Genomic DNA, 14,704 nt, shown 5'->3' on the forward strand with positions numbered 1-14,704 from the left:
ACAAAATATTACAGATGAGCATTATTATCGGGTCAATATACTTAATGTTGTGATAGACTTTCAGTTGGCAGAGTTGGATAGTAGATTTATACATAATTCGTTGGAGCTCTTTGTTCTTAGTGCTACATTTGATCCAAGTGATAATTTTTTATCATTTAAATGTGACGATGTTTGCAATCTTGCTTTGAGGTTTTATCCTCAAGATTTTACATCATATGATATGCTTGCTCTAGATATGGAGTGTGGGTATTTTCTAACAAATATGCAAAAGGATCCAAGATTTGCCAAGACAACTACTGTGTCTGATTTGTGTCAGCAGTTAGTTGAATTAAGAAAGTCAGCATGCTTTCCTATGATTTATAGATTAATTTGTCTTGTGCTGACTCTGCCAGTTTCTACAACAACAATAAAGAGAGCATTTTCATCTATGAACATCATAAAAAATAAACTTTCAAAATAAGATGGAAGATGAGTTTCTTGATGATTTGATAGTTCTCTACATCAAAAAAGAATTTGCCGATAGCATTGATAATGATTCTGTGATTGTTGAGTTTGAAGTGAGTGGGTCTCGGAGGGTACAATTTAGTTAGTTTATTGTTGTTTTACAATAAATGTATGTTTGTAGTTTTTAATTTACAGGGTTTGCTTTTATGTCCCTTCCGTTGTATGTTTTGATTGAAAATAATAAAGGCGTAAGGATGAGCCTCCCACTGGGCTCTAAATCTCAAAAACAATTAGCCTAGACAAGTCTCGGATCCTGGATCCGCCACTGTTTAATACCCATGCACATAGACAATTGCATGAAATACCATGCGGTCTCTTTATTTGTTCCCTAGCATGAATTAAACACTAAAATTTTCGTTAATTACAAAATTACTGCCATATCTTTAAATTGATCAGTAATTACGAAATTTTCATCCCTGTTTAAATATGTTTGATGCAATAAAAAAAAAACAACAAAAAACAAGAAAACTTTTTGGGTCAATTTTCAATACTTTGGCTCAACCGTTTGTATCTAAACCAAAGCAATATTATCCACAAATTATAATAAACACCTTCAACTTTGATAGTAAAAAATTTCCAAGACTGATTTTGTACTATATCATTATATTTTCTCCTCTGTTAAATTGCTGGTCTTTGTTGTTGATCTTCGTGATCTTGAGTTTTTTGCTTGTCCATATTTTCTCCTTTTTTGTTTGCACTTAGATACTTAATGTCTTTATTATATGGACATTTCTCTTCTTAGGCATTGTGAAGCTGCAAATGAAAAACATTTGAACTCATTAATATGCAGTGAGCCAAGTACAAATATCTTCATTCAAAACACATAGAAAAATTGTTATCAAGCAAACTGGATGATTACTACTGAGTTCCAGTAGATAATTGGATTGCTATTGAGGGTTAGTAAGATTGGGTAATTATTACTGAGGGTTAGTAGAATTTGATAATTGCTACTGAGGGTTAGTATATTAGGCAATTGCTACCAAGAATAAATAGAAAATTGGATAATTCTTACTCATTATTGGTGGAACATGGGTGACTACTACAGTACTACTAACTGTAAGTGATATATTGAGTAACTATTACTAACTACAGTGATGTGTTTAATTCCTACTGAGAGTTTGTAAGGAATTAACTAATTGCAACTAAGGATCAATAAGGTATATGGTAATTGTTACAGAGGACAGTATGGAACTGGGTAAGTGTTACTGAGGATCGAGATTAGTAGGGAATTGACTGGAGGTGTAAGAACATGGATGCTACTAAGGATCAGTAGGAAAAAGGTAATTGCTACTGCAAGTCAGTCGGAATAGAATATTGCTACTAAGGATCAATAGGAATTGAGTAGATAATGTGAAATTCTTAAGAACTTGACTGTCATAATATATGCAATGGTAAGAAGCCGTGTAATGAGAAACAAAACATCTACCTTGGCCACATAATACAATTAAAAAGTCTAGCAAGAATAATCCTTGAATTAAACAACTACTTTTTTTTAAAGAGGGCCAGTACGGCTGCCCTTAAGCCTTGATCATTATTGAAACTGTAAAATACATAGGGGGGGGGGGACATGGTACCTGAACCCCAAATTACAATAAGCATAAAGAGCATATCCCGAGATAATAACAAGAGTCTCTACGAAAAATATGTATTCTATCATGCACCAATTAGGGAAGAGTGCACTTCTAGCTACTCTATTCGCTTTACAAATGTGGTGACATGCTGGAAAGTAAATGCTTACTCGAAGCCATAATATACAAATAAGATCAGCTTTCCCACTATGTTGCCACAGGAAAACAAATCCGGTGACACTTAGTTTTATCCTGCCACTAAGAGGTTGCAACCATTTGACAAATCAAGGAACTTACCTCCTAACTAGGACAAACAAGGGTGTGTTGTCCGGGACAGAGCCCCACGTCGCCCTACTACAGCTTGCTAGGGACTTATTTCTGGCATAAAACCACATTCAATTTAAAGAAAACAAATTAAAACAGATAAAATAAAAACTAACCACCCTGGGTCCAAAGACGAAGCCCAAGCCCAGAACCCAAGCAAACTGGGTAAGTGAACACATAGGCCTCAAAGTCTGGCCCAACCCAACACAGGTCCACTTTGACCCATCACCGCTGCCTCATGATCATCGCTACTGGACCACCGAACCCCCGGCGCACCACCGCCGATATGAGTGTCGCTCAGCGTCGCACCTCCGCAAGGATGAATGTCGCTTAGCGTCGCCTTGCAAGACCTGGAACAGATGGTGAGCCAACCCGAAATAGATCCAATCGATCCAGACATTGACGATGCCAGGAGAAGATGGACCTCAGTCTCTCTTCCCCGCAGCCACACCCCGATGCAAACCCCACCACAGACCGTCCTCCAAACCCTGCAATCACCATCGCCACCGCTCTCAGTCTCTACAGCCCCAAATCGAGACTGATCTGAAATGTTAGGAAACTGCCACTGAAACCCCTCTCTCCAGCCACCATTGCAGACATGCCAACTCTCAAGAGAAAAGGGGAGGAGACCACCATCAAAACTGGCTCGTCCGACGACGTTGCCCTCAAGACGCGCCGCCGGACGGAGCATGAAAGCTTTAGAATCTGCCAGGCGCGTGGAGCGGGTTCAATAGATTTTCTCGACCTCCAATTTTCTTGTTAAACAACTAATTTATGAAAACATAATTGTGTAAACCTAAACATGAACACCAGAGCAGCAATTTATGAATGATTAAGTGAAATCAAATACATATCAGTGAAAACATCGAGAATAAATTAAAAACATATTTCAGTAATAAAAAGTGTAGAAAGATTAAAGAAATGAACAATTCATTGTGAATTCGATAGAACTGAAATTGAGAAATTCACTGTACATACCTAAAATTGTTAGATTTAGGAACCAAGCTTCATGTTTAAGTGAGAACTTCAAATTCATTAGCCCTAATTGATCTTGATCTAGATAAGGATCTCAATCTAGATATGGATCTTAATCTCATCTCTCTTCTGTCTCCTCTTTCTCTCTCTCATTGTCATTTTGTCTGTGAGATTCCCCAAGGACGCACGGAGGCGTTAAAGCTTAGGTCCTGTTCATTGTCCTCCCCTTTCTCTTAGTGGTGGTGGTGTCACCAAACGATGGCCGAAAGTCAGCGTCGGAATTTGCAGAAACAGAGAGGACACATGTATGAGAAATGCGGGAATCTCGTATTGTCTTCCTTTGTTATGTGTAAAAATAAAGATTCAGGGAAATTTTCATCAATAGAAAAAGAAGATAGTGGTAGTACCCATAGTGGTACATAGAAATTAGACCTACTCATTACACATTCAAATACGTAGACATTGTGTGAATCCTCATTTAATACTACTCTAGAGAGGCACTAGAGGTACAGCAAAAAAGTGTTTTGCTTCCTAATGCAAGGAAATGATTGTAAATAGACAAAGAACTAACTCCGACCATCAAGGAGCCTCAAAACTTAAAAGCCAAGAAAACACGAAGAACACCGGCTTGTGTTCACCTGAATACCAGATTAAAACAAGCCAACATCGCCTCTTGGAAGAAAGGAGGACTGAGACCCAACCCCTTCTAAGCCGTTGTAGACACCTTAGAAATCAATCAAAACAGACCACCATGATGCACAGACATTGCATCGGAAATCGCCAAATCTCTCACCAAGACCTCAAGTAACGACCATCCCATGAGAAACTGCTTTGAACCTTTGCATCACCCATCCGACAACAGACCACACAAAAGTTGAGGAAACACAGGTGCGCTGTCGAACGAGAGTGAGATTGGAGAAGTCGGCCGCACTCATTTTAGGGTTTGTGAGAGTTATGGAAGGGGTTTATTAGTCAAATTTAATTTAATTAAAGGAAATGGTCTGTACAGTACCTGATCTTTTGCTCCTTTTAAATTTTGTACCTCACGTTTTAAAAATATCAATACGGTACCTAAGGTTTTGAACCCGGCCAAAGATAGGTACCCAGAGCCTTTACCTCAGTTACGGAAGTTGCTGGCTAGCAATTTTCGAACGGTATACTCATTCTTTCATATTTCAAACCTTTTTTTTCTCTCTCTTTCTCTCTCTCCATCGACAAATCAAATCCTCTTTCTTTTCCTCCTCCGTTCCAGCCGCCCTCTCCCATTACCATCGTAAGAATCAACATTCTTTTCTCGGTCATTATCATCTACTGATGTAAACAATTCAAGTAAGAATCAACATTTTTTTTTCCTCTATGCAATTTTCCCCTCTCTCTCTCAGCTCACCGCACTATGCCAAAAAGTTAATCAGACGACAGATATGATCTGTCGTCTGATTGCATGATTTTCTGTCGTCTGAGGCGCTGCCGTCTCTTGTACAATCAGACGACAGACATGTTTTTGGTCTTCTGTTGTCTGATTGATTCCTCACATGTATAGGTGTGTGTTATGAAGATTTCAGACGACAGAAATGTGTTACCTTATATATAAACAGACGTCAACAATCTTTATCTTCTATTGTTTAATAGCCATTTCAAAGACAGAATTCATGATATTTTTGTGGTATGAATGAACTAAATATTAAGTGTTGAGAACTTATTTGTTGTCTGTAGTGGTTATCAACTACAGATAATTGTGGTATTAAGTATGTTTCAATTACATGTAACTATAGTCTGAAAATATAAGAAACATCAGTTACTTGTTGTTGTAGGTACATTTATAATTTGCTTTTATGTTGTCTGAATGAGTATCAAACAATAAATAATACAACTATTCTGTTGTCTATGTCTATTAAAAATAACAGATACTTGAAGTCATTTGTGGTTCTATATTTATTTGAATGACAATTATTTGTCATCTGATATCAATTAGAACCATATTATTTGTCGTTGTATGTACCTTTGAACGACAATTATTTATCGTCTGATATCAATTACAACCATATTATTTGTCGTTGTATGTACCTTTGAACGACAATTATTTGTCGTCTGATATCAATTACAACCATATGATTGTGTTGATATTAGGCTACTAAGATCACAGAAATTTTGCTAGTCCTGTTGTTGTTTAATTGAATGGACAACATAATTTCTCATATATCTGTCTACATGGTGATATTGAAACTACATCTTTTTGTCGTCTAAGTTGGTAAACAACAATAGAAGTTTCACATTTCTATTGTTTTCCGTTTGATCCAACAACACACTTTTGGCTTTGAGTGAGTTGTTAGATGGTAGTTCAGACGACACAATTACTGTTCATTTGGTAATCTGGAAAGTAATGAAATGAATCAAATCAAATCTGAAAAAACATTCCGTACTGTTCATTAGGTAATCTAGAAATCCAGAAAATGTCATTTCAACAAACTGGCAAATCATTCAGTATATTACACAACCTGCTATGCATCAGTTCAATACAACCCATCCATGAAACAAAAGACATGATCAATAAAGGCAACCCAACAAGTATCACAGTATCGAGCATGTAAGGCAAAAAACCCATCCTATAGCTTTCTAATCTGGGTTATATAGGTGATGCATGTCCAAAAGCAGATATATATATATAAGAGTTAGGCACTAGCTTTCTTGAAATTGAGCAACATATTGTGCCCACTCGGCCCGAACCTCATCAATATCATCTTGTGTGTACATGTTGCTTCCTTTTCTGTCCCACTGCAACAATAGAAAATATGAAAGTTAATATTAGTTGGAATGCAAGCCATTTTGAAGAACTGAAATACATTGACATATATTACCTTAGCACTCCACTCTTGGTTCTTGTCCTCCACTATGTCCTTCATGTAATGCATAATCCAAAACCCACAGGTTTTATCACCTTGCTGCTCCAGAATGCCCTGCAACATTTAAAAATGTCAAGTACCCAGCCAAAAAATTGTGGAATGACCACTAAGCAATTTCTAAGTTAAATGGAATTGCACATGCATTTAGTAAAATTCAGAACATACCGCGCAATTTTTCCATGTAACTATTTTTCTGCCTTTCTTAGTTTTTTGCGCATTGTATATTTTGATTGAGCTGCAAATTCATGATGATAACAATAAAGTTTCAGAAAATAGAGGAACTTAAAAAATATCAAAGCACTTGACATTTCCAGTAAAAATGTTAGTAAAACAACGATTTTAGACCTTTTACGAAACTGAAGGTTAGTATTACTTACTTGTCCACAATAGTTTTCCATTCACCGGTGACGAGTCGTCTCTTCAATGGATCCATGAAATGCACAACTTCTTCAGCGGGGTTCACAACCGTTAACATCCAATGACAACTAACATCAAACTGATATACTTAGTACCAAAACAAACTACTGTATGCAACATATATCATATATATATATATAAACATAAAGGCACAACATGAAGATTTCATACCCTGAGTTATAGGGTACCAAAAAAATCTGACCCGACTTCCCTTTTACATAACAAGCTGATAGAGAACGAGCCCTTTCTGTTGGATTCCCACACCCAAGCACGCCTGTCTGAGCAGGGTCTATGAAGGCAATCATGTGCAGCATCTTAAATTTCTGCAACTTTTGGTAAAGGCAGCTACAAAAAGATAAGACAAAAATATTCAAATCCTTTACAAGATTGAATATGAAAGTATATAACCTCATAAAATGAACAGATTCATTTTATTTACAAACCTCATATACATCACAATGATGCTGTTAGATACCTCCTTCATGTGCGCCATGGCATACACATCTCTTCTAAAGATAGCTACCTTTCTTGGGCGGCCAAAAATTTCCTCGCCCAAATTGGTATGGATGGTGACCCCATTCTTCAAGAATCTATTGGCCCATTGGCACAGCTCCTTTAGTGGGGGGGGGGGGGGGGGGGCAGTTTGGGGGGCAGGATGTCAAGGTTATCATGATCAAAATCATCATCGTACATATCCCTTCTTTTCTTTTTCACAATTTTACGATTTCCTTGCTCCTAGTTTTGTAAACAATAACATGGCATGTTGTGAAGGTCATCATGATCAACTTTAAAACACAAAGTCTAAATTATTGTAAATAATGAGCAAAAGATATTACCTTCTCAACAACTTCAGGGGGTATAACCAAGCTTCTAGGCCAAGCAACACATGTACCAATCGCATCGGCAACTCTCACAATCTCATCTTTGATAGGAAATGGCAGCAAAGCATTGGCAACAACCACTTTGGTGGCTGAAACGCGTACATTTTCCTCTCCTAATGGTACACCATGGATAGTCTGCTGTGTGGCCTCGACATCAACTTCAACAATTGTTCCAAAAGCAACTATGTTGTCCACAGAACCTGTTGCGAGTTTAAACTTTGACTTGACATTTGTTGACTGTACCTAATTCACCAAAAACCATTTTTAATCAATCACATTTCAGGTTGAGACTTCATTAATATAATATATATATATATGAATGACTCAAAGCTAAGTGTAACGACATCATCAAGTAAAGTAGGGTACAATAAGCTGTTTACCGGAATTTCTTCCCAAAATTGACAATCCTTTATGAAAGGCCGTACAATCCTAACCTTCTCCTGATTAATTGATGTCAGTTTCTTGCTCGCATTGCTGTCAATAATAACATTGTCTTTAGATAGCTTTTCTGCCTCTTCAGCCAAATCCAACTTCTTCTTCACAATTTTAGTGGCCTCAGTTTCAGAAACCTTCAAGGCCTGCTCCATTTTTCGGGAACAACTGCCAGTTGCAGAACCAAGTTCATTTACTGCTGTCACTGGTTTCGGTGATTCAACCAGCACCTCTTCCACCCCAACCTTTGATTCTAACTTCCTCAACCTCTCCTCCCACATGGCTCTTTCCCTCTCAATTTGTTGTTCCCTCTCAAAGTCCCACTTAGCTTTCTCCTCCGCAATGATACTTTGTCTCTCCTCTGCCAATATCTTCCTAACACTTATCCTCACAGACTCTTCTACACTTTGCTTTTGGCGTTTTGGTAGATTGAAGTATGAATGTGGCTTGACAAAGCCACCAACACCTCGTACCCTGCCAGGATACTTGGGGCTTCCTAAAGCCAAAGTAAGAACATCATCTGATCCTGAAGTTGTAATCTCACCATCGGACACTCTTTTCTTGAAGATTTCCTGATATAGACGTAGATATACAGCATTGGATACAAGATTGTGATTTGAAAATTCAGTAAAATTTAAATCAAATCCAGTGGCAGGACTTACAATTTTTTCTGCTGCTTTCTCTATCACTGGCCCATTGAAACTGCCTGTCTTGTCTTGCCGTGCCTTTATCCACATTGTAGCACGATCAAGTTCTTCAATAGGTGTGCTTTCAGACTAACATGAAAAAAATATAAAATCATTGTTACTTTTTGCTAAACCCAATGCTTTTGAATATATGGGGCATTATCAATTCAGAAATACTAACCAGTTCTTCCTGTAGATTAGCATACCCTTTTCTATCCATGCGATGAGGGTACTTATTCTCCTTCCTCTTTAATATTTGGGCATGGCGAAGTTCCTACAAAGCATATGCAGCTTATGTATTTCAGAAAAAGAACCAGCAATGCTTCTTAACATTATCAACTTAATTTGAATAAGCTAGCTATGAGAATTTCATATACCTGAAATGCATGTGAAGTCCTATCAGCAACAAAGATATCCCAATCTTCCTGGTCAATGGATCGATAGTCATCTGGAGGGAACTGCAAGAGTTCAGGGGTTTCCAAATATGGTATGATGTACAACTTCGTTAATTTGCTTTTGAACTCTCTCCATTTATTTGCAACTGATGTAATAACCAGTTTCTTCCATTCTTTAGGCACCACAAATGCATCCTACATAAATGCTAATATGTTTAATACTTCCTAAATAACACACACATTTAAAATAGCTACAGAAAGAAAGCTAAAACTCATATCTTTTACCTGAATACTTTCCCAAATCTTGTCTTTCTCATCAACATCCACCTCTCTCCAATCTTGTATAGATATTGGGATCTTTGTCCTCGCCAACACCCCAATGTAAGATTGCATCTCTTTAGCTGCCTTCCCAATTGGTTCCCCTTGAGCGTTAAACTCGACTTTCATCCTTCTTCCACGAATAAGTCGCTTGGTAATGCGATTCATTGTCACCATACCCCTTTTAAGCAACTTCAGCCCACCGGTTACGTTCTCGTCATCATCATCAGGCTTTTTGCTCCTTCCATGCTTGCTACCGGAGCCTGACTTAAGGTTTACCACAACCTTCTTGGATTTAGACCCTACACTTCTCTTAGAGACAGATTGGTTAGAGTTGGATCTATCCTTGGTATTTGTCGATGTTGCTGCACCTTTCTTGGGGTTTGCAGCTTTACTAGGTGACTTCATAACCTTTGTTTTGCCCAAAATTGGCTTCTTGGACTTGGCAGGTTGTTTTGGTGCAGTGTCTTCACCAACTGCTTTTGACACTCTACTACATCTCTTCATTTGCACTGCCTTCATTCTCAATGCTATAGCTTTAGCTTTCGCTGCAGTTTTAGACGGAGCCATCAGCTGAAAAAAGGAAGAAAAAAAAATAACAAGAAAACAGTTAGCAAGATGATTGAAGATATTTATAACTTAAACCACACATTGTAGCAGCAATTACACAAGTATAGAATATAGTGACAAATATTTAATGATAAATGTAAGAAAAGTGCAATGCATGTCAAAGATTCATATATTTTCTTCAAACAAAACAGTACAAAGACACAAAACTCAAACGAACAAACAAGTCTTAACCGAAATAGCTTTAGCCTATTCCTTAAGCCTATCAGCCATGTGAACCGTTTTCATTCTCAATCCATATTCCTTCATCTCCGGGTCGCATATAACTGCTAGGTTCATCACCAACAATGTTATCAAAAGTCTCAATGGATGGCATTGTGGCATTAAATGGCTGCTGCTCGACTTCAATATCCTCTAGCTCCTCATCTTCATCAGCCCCTTGGTAGTCTCTATTTGGGCACCTTACGACTACTGACCATTGAGTATCAAGAGGGTCTTGTATGTAAAAAATTTGCTTTACATGGGTACTCAAGACAAAGGCATCCTTCAAGTGCCCTTTTCTATTTAGATTTACCAAAGTAAACCCAAGTTCGTCTACTTTGATGCCCCTAACATTCTCAACCCAATCACATTTGAATATCGGAACCCTAAACTTATAGTAGTCCAACTCCCAGATTTGTCTAATCACACCGTAAAAGTCCATATCATCAGTTCTGGGGTTTTTATCCCTTGCACTAGAAACTTGCATTGCATCAGCTTGCAAAAAGACTCCACTGTTTTGAACTGAACGAACATTATCCCGCTCCTTGGTGTTGAAATCAACTCCATTAACCTGGTATCCACTAAATGTCGGCACTTCATTCTTTGGTCCACCTGCCAGCCACCTCATTGTTTCTGAAACCTTATTGTTGGCGAACATGAGTTCATTTGATACCTAGAAAACAAAATATGAATTACACATTATGCTTATGTAAAACCATATATATTGGACAGCTCCAAAAACATCAATAATCCACTACTTACCCTCTCCTTTAACCACTCAGCAAATGTTTGGTTCTGTTTATCCTTCAGCCACTTTTGGTTTTTCGAGAACTTAGGAAACAGCAACTTCAATAATTCCAAGTGTTCACTAAAACGATGGAAATTCAAAACAGTAAGCAAGATTGAAAACTAATAATGAAGGAAATGTTCATAATAATAATAAAAAAAAGATATACTGAAACAAGAAATGACTTACGTGAAATAGGGCGTTGCATCCTCCGTATTTTGTAAGACACAAAGATGTGCTTGATGTAGCTCCTTTCCATAAACAGATATCATGGTAGCGCCTGATAATGGTGTGGTCGCATTACGGACTGTTGATTTGCAACTTTCTGGAATTCCAGCAGTAGTAGCATCATCAAGCATACGTTCAGCACAAAACTCAACAGCCTCTTCGACAATGTAACACTCTGCTATGCACCCCTCAGGATGCCTGCGACATCTCACCCATCCTTTAAACACTTTCATGTATCTCTCGAAGGGGTACATCCATCGAAAAAATACTGGACCACACAGCTTAACTTCTCTCACAAGATGGACAGTTAAATGAATCATGATGTCGAAAAAAGAAGGTGGGAAGTACTTCTCAAGCAAGCAAACTGTAACAACCAGGTCAGCTTGCATTTTTTCTAGCTTTGAAACATCGATCACTTTAGAACATATAGCCTTGAAGAATAGGCAGAAACGAATGATTGCATACCTAACCGGCTTCTCTAGAACAGAGCGTAAAGCAACAGGGAGAAGAATTTGCATGACGGTGTGACAATCATGCGATTTAAGACCAACAAGTCTTAAATCATCCATAGAGACAAGACTTCTAACATTTGATGAAAACCGGACAGGCACCGTCATATTGAAAAAAGAACTGCAAACAATTTTCTTTTCATGTAGCAGCAAGTTCCAACTAGCCAAAGGTAACTTGTCCCTTTTGGCACCAATTTTAGGGCTCAAATCAGTCCTAATGCCCATTTCAACCATGTCTAAACGAGCAGCAACCCCATCCTTTGTTTTACCTGGAATGTTCAACAACGTACCAATCAGGGCATCACAACAATTCTTCTCAATGTGCATGACATCGAGATTATGACGTACGGGAATATACTTCCAGTACTCTAGTTCAAAGAACACAGACTGCTTTTTCCAACATGGTCTGCTTTGGTCTTCAACACCCTTCCCATGAGGAGGACGAGACTTTTTGCCAAATTCACAATTCAGACTATCTACTCTTGCTAACACCTCATCTCCGGTTAATGGTACAGGAGCAAGGTCCTCTTCTATTGTGTTGTCGAAAGCAGCATACTGTTTTCGATAAGGATGATGTCGAGGTAGATAGCGGCGATGCCTCATGAATGACATTTTATTACCATTCTTCAACCTATGTGGTCGGGTCTGATCAACGCATATTGGACAAGCATTGTAACATTTTACAATGCTACCTGACAAGTTCCCATAAGCAGGAAAATCGTTAATAGTCCAGAGGAGTACCGCTTTCAGTTTGAAGTAGTCCCCTCTTAATGCATCATATACTCCCTCAACACCATCCCACAACAATTTCAAGTCATCTATTAAGGGCTGCAAATAGACGTCAATATCATTACCAGGCTGTTTTGGTCTAGATATTAACAACGTCAACATCATATACTTCCTCTTCATACACAGCCAAGAAGGAAGATTATATGTGACAAGTATAACAGGCCAACAAGAGTACCTGCTACTTAGCGAACTATGAGGGTTAAAGCCATCAGATGAGAGGGCTAGTTTGAGGTTCCTAGGCTAGTTTCCAAATTCTGGCCATCTTTTATCAATTAAATCCCAAGTTGGGGAATCAGCTGGATGTCGCATCATCCCATCTTTTTTTCTGCCATGGTCGTGCCAAGTCAGATTCTTAGATGTGTTTGCTGATTGGTACAATCATTTCAACCTCGGGATTAATGGAAAGTACCATAAAACCTTGGCAGGAATCCCTTCTTTCTCTGTTTTATCCTTGCCCAATTTCCACCGTGAAACACCACAAGTGGGGCATATAATAGCATCTACATGCTGCTGTCTATACAAGATGCAGTCATTAGGACATGCATGGATCTTTTCGTACTCCATCCCTAATTGACTAAGTGTTTTTTTTGCCTCATACAATGAGGCTGGAACCTCATTCCCTTCAGGAAGCAAACCTCCAATCATTATTAGCATGTCGGAATAGCAAGCATCAGTCATTCCATGCTTTGCTTTCAGATTGAATGTCTGAATCAAACCATTCAACTTGGTTGTCTTGGTACAACCAGGGTACAAGGGCTTATCACCATCCTCCACATACCTAAGAAACTCATTTGAGTCTTCAGATATCTCCTCATCCTCACTTTCTCCTATATCTACATCATTCTCCCCCACCCCACTAGCAGGTTCCCAATCTACAGTTTCAGATCCGCCTTCCATTCTACTATTCATGTAAGACGTAGAAGGCTCTCCATGCCACCTCCAATTCTTATAACTCTCATCAATACCATTCCAGAATATATGGTCTTTAATAACTCCAATGGAAAATCCATCGGTGTTGCAGCATTTTAAACAAGGACAACGTATCTTCCTTTCATTGTTGGCATTCCTCGAGGCAAACTTTAGAAATTCTGCTAGTCCTACCTCAAACTTCCGTGATCTTCTATCGGCGTGCATCCATGACTTATCCATATACTATAGCCTACACATATATAATATATATATCCTAATTAAACATAATGTACAGATGCTAATCTTACTGCCACATGTGGTCAGAAATACATACAAATTCCCAACTAACAAGTATAATTACATGGTTAGTCTACTGTTTTGTGCATAAAATGCCTTCACACGTTCATTTTAACATAAACACAAAAGATAAAAAAACAGCTCCAAGCAATATCATAGCATAAACCAGATCTTCCCATAAACAAAATCATATATGCATGCAACCAACATTGACAAGATGCAAAATAAGGAAACCAGACTTTCTAGCTCTTCATAATCAACATAACTTCAGTAGTTGACAAGTTTTCTATTAAAAAATGCAATCAAAGCAGAGAAAAGCATTCAACTTAAATGAATAAAGATTGTACAAATAATCAACCCCATCTTAATAACTCATATAAAGAGTGAGAAACTATACCTGTGAACTTTGAACTTTGGATTTGACTTTGGACAAGGCAGCGAGTCTTTGATCACCTCAATCTGTAGACACAATAGACACCAATGAGTATAACAGAAAGAAAAACTTTTTAATTGCTCTTCATATTCTTAACATAAGCTAACAGCAGCAAATCAACTATAATGAAATGAACACAAAAGTGATTGCTAAACACTAAAAGCATGTAAAAAAATTTAAGAAAACAAACGATTCTCATTCCTTCTTCCTGGTCATATAACGAACATAAAAAAAATCTCATCTTTAGAGAAAATAAAAATCAAAACTTTGAATATTTACATAAACCATACAACAATGCAGTGCCTTTGTATGAGTTTAAAATGAATGTAAAAATAAGAGTTCTTTCTTTAGTTTTATGTTTTCTCTTCATGTGTTCTTCACCTCTCACTCTCTCATTCCATACCTTTCTATTATATTTGAGAAGAAAACAGAAAACACAAACACAAAAACAGTACATAAGGGGCCCTTAATTATAAGAAACCACAAGACTAGTGGAACTCGTGGCAAGCAATTAATGAATCTAC

At 37.8% G+C, this 14,704-nt stretch overlaps 1 protein-coding gene across 1 annotated transcript; it reads right to left on the reverse strand.

The window, feature by feature from the left end:
- Nucleotides 1-5,802: 5,802 nt before the first annotated feature.
- On the reverse strand, nt 5,803-7,075 carry LOC112198537. The gene is made up of 5 exons (XM_024339680.2): nt 6,860-7,075; nt 6,649-6,756; nt 6,437-6,506; nt 6,227-6,325; nt 5,803-6,143 (listed from the first exon to the last, which is right to left on the reverse strand). The coding sequence occupies exons 1-5, from the start codon at nt 7,000-7,002 to the stop codon at nt 6,048-6,050; spliced, it is 516 nt and encodes a 171-aa protein (XP_024195448.2). The 5' UTR covers nt 7,003-7,075; the 3' UTR covers nt 5,803-6,047.
- Nucleotides 7,076-14,704: the final 7,629 nt, after the last annotated feature.

The sequence above is a fragment of the Rosa chinensis genome, chromosome 4 (genome assembly GCF_002994745.2).
Source record: "Rosa chinensis cultivar Old Blush chromosome 4, RchiOBHm-V2, whole genome shotgun sequence".
NCBI lineage: Eukaryota > Viridiplantae > Streptophyta > Magnoliopsida > Rosales > Rosaceae > Rosa > Rosa chinensis.

Bases quoted from the DNA above. Each gene is read 5' to 3' on its own strand.
- LOC112198537 (XM_024339680.2), bottom strand. From the start codon at position 7,002: ATGCTGCACATGATTGCCTTCATAGACCCTGCTCAGACAGGCGTGCTT. The intron at 6,507-6,648 runs GTAAGTAATACT...ATGAATTTGCAG, and splicing joins TGGAAAACTATTGTGGACAA to CTCAATCAAAATATACAATG. The intron at 6,144-6,226 runs GTAATATATGTC...CTATTGTTGCAG, and splicing joins ACCAAGAGTGGAGTGCTAAG to TGGGACAGAAAAGGAAGCAA.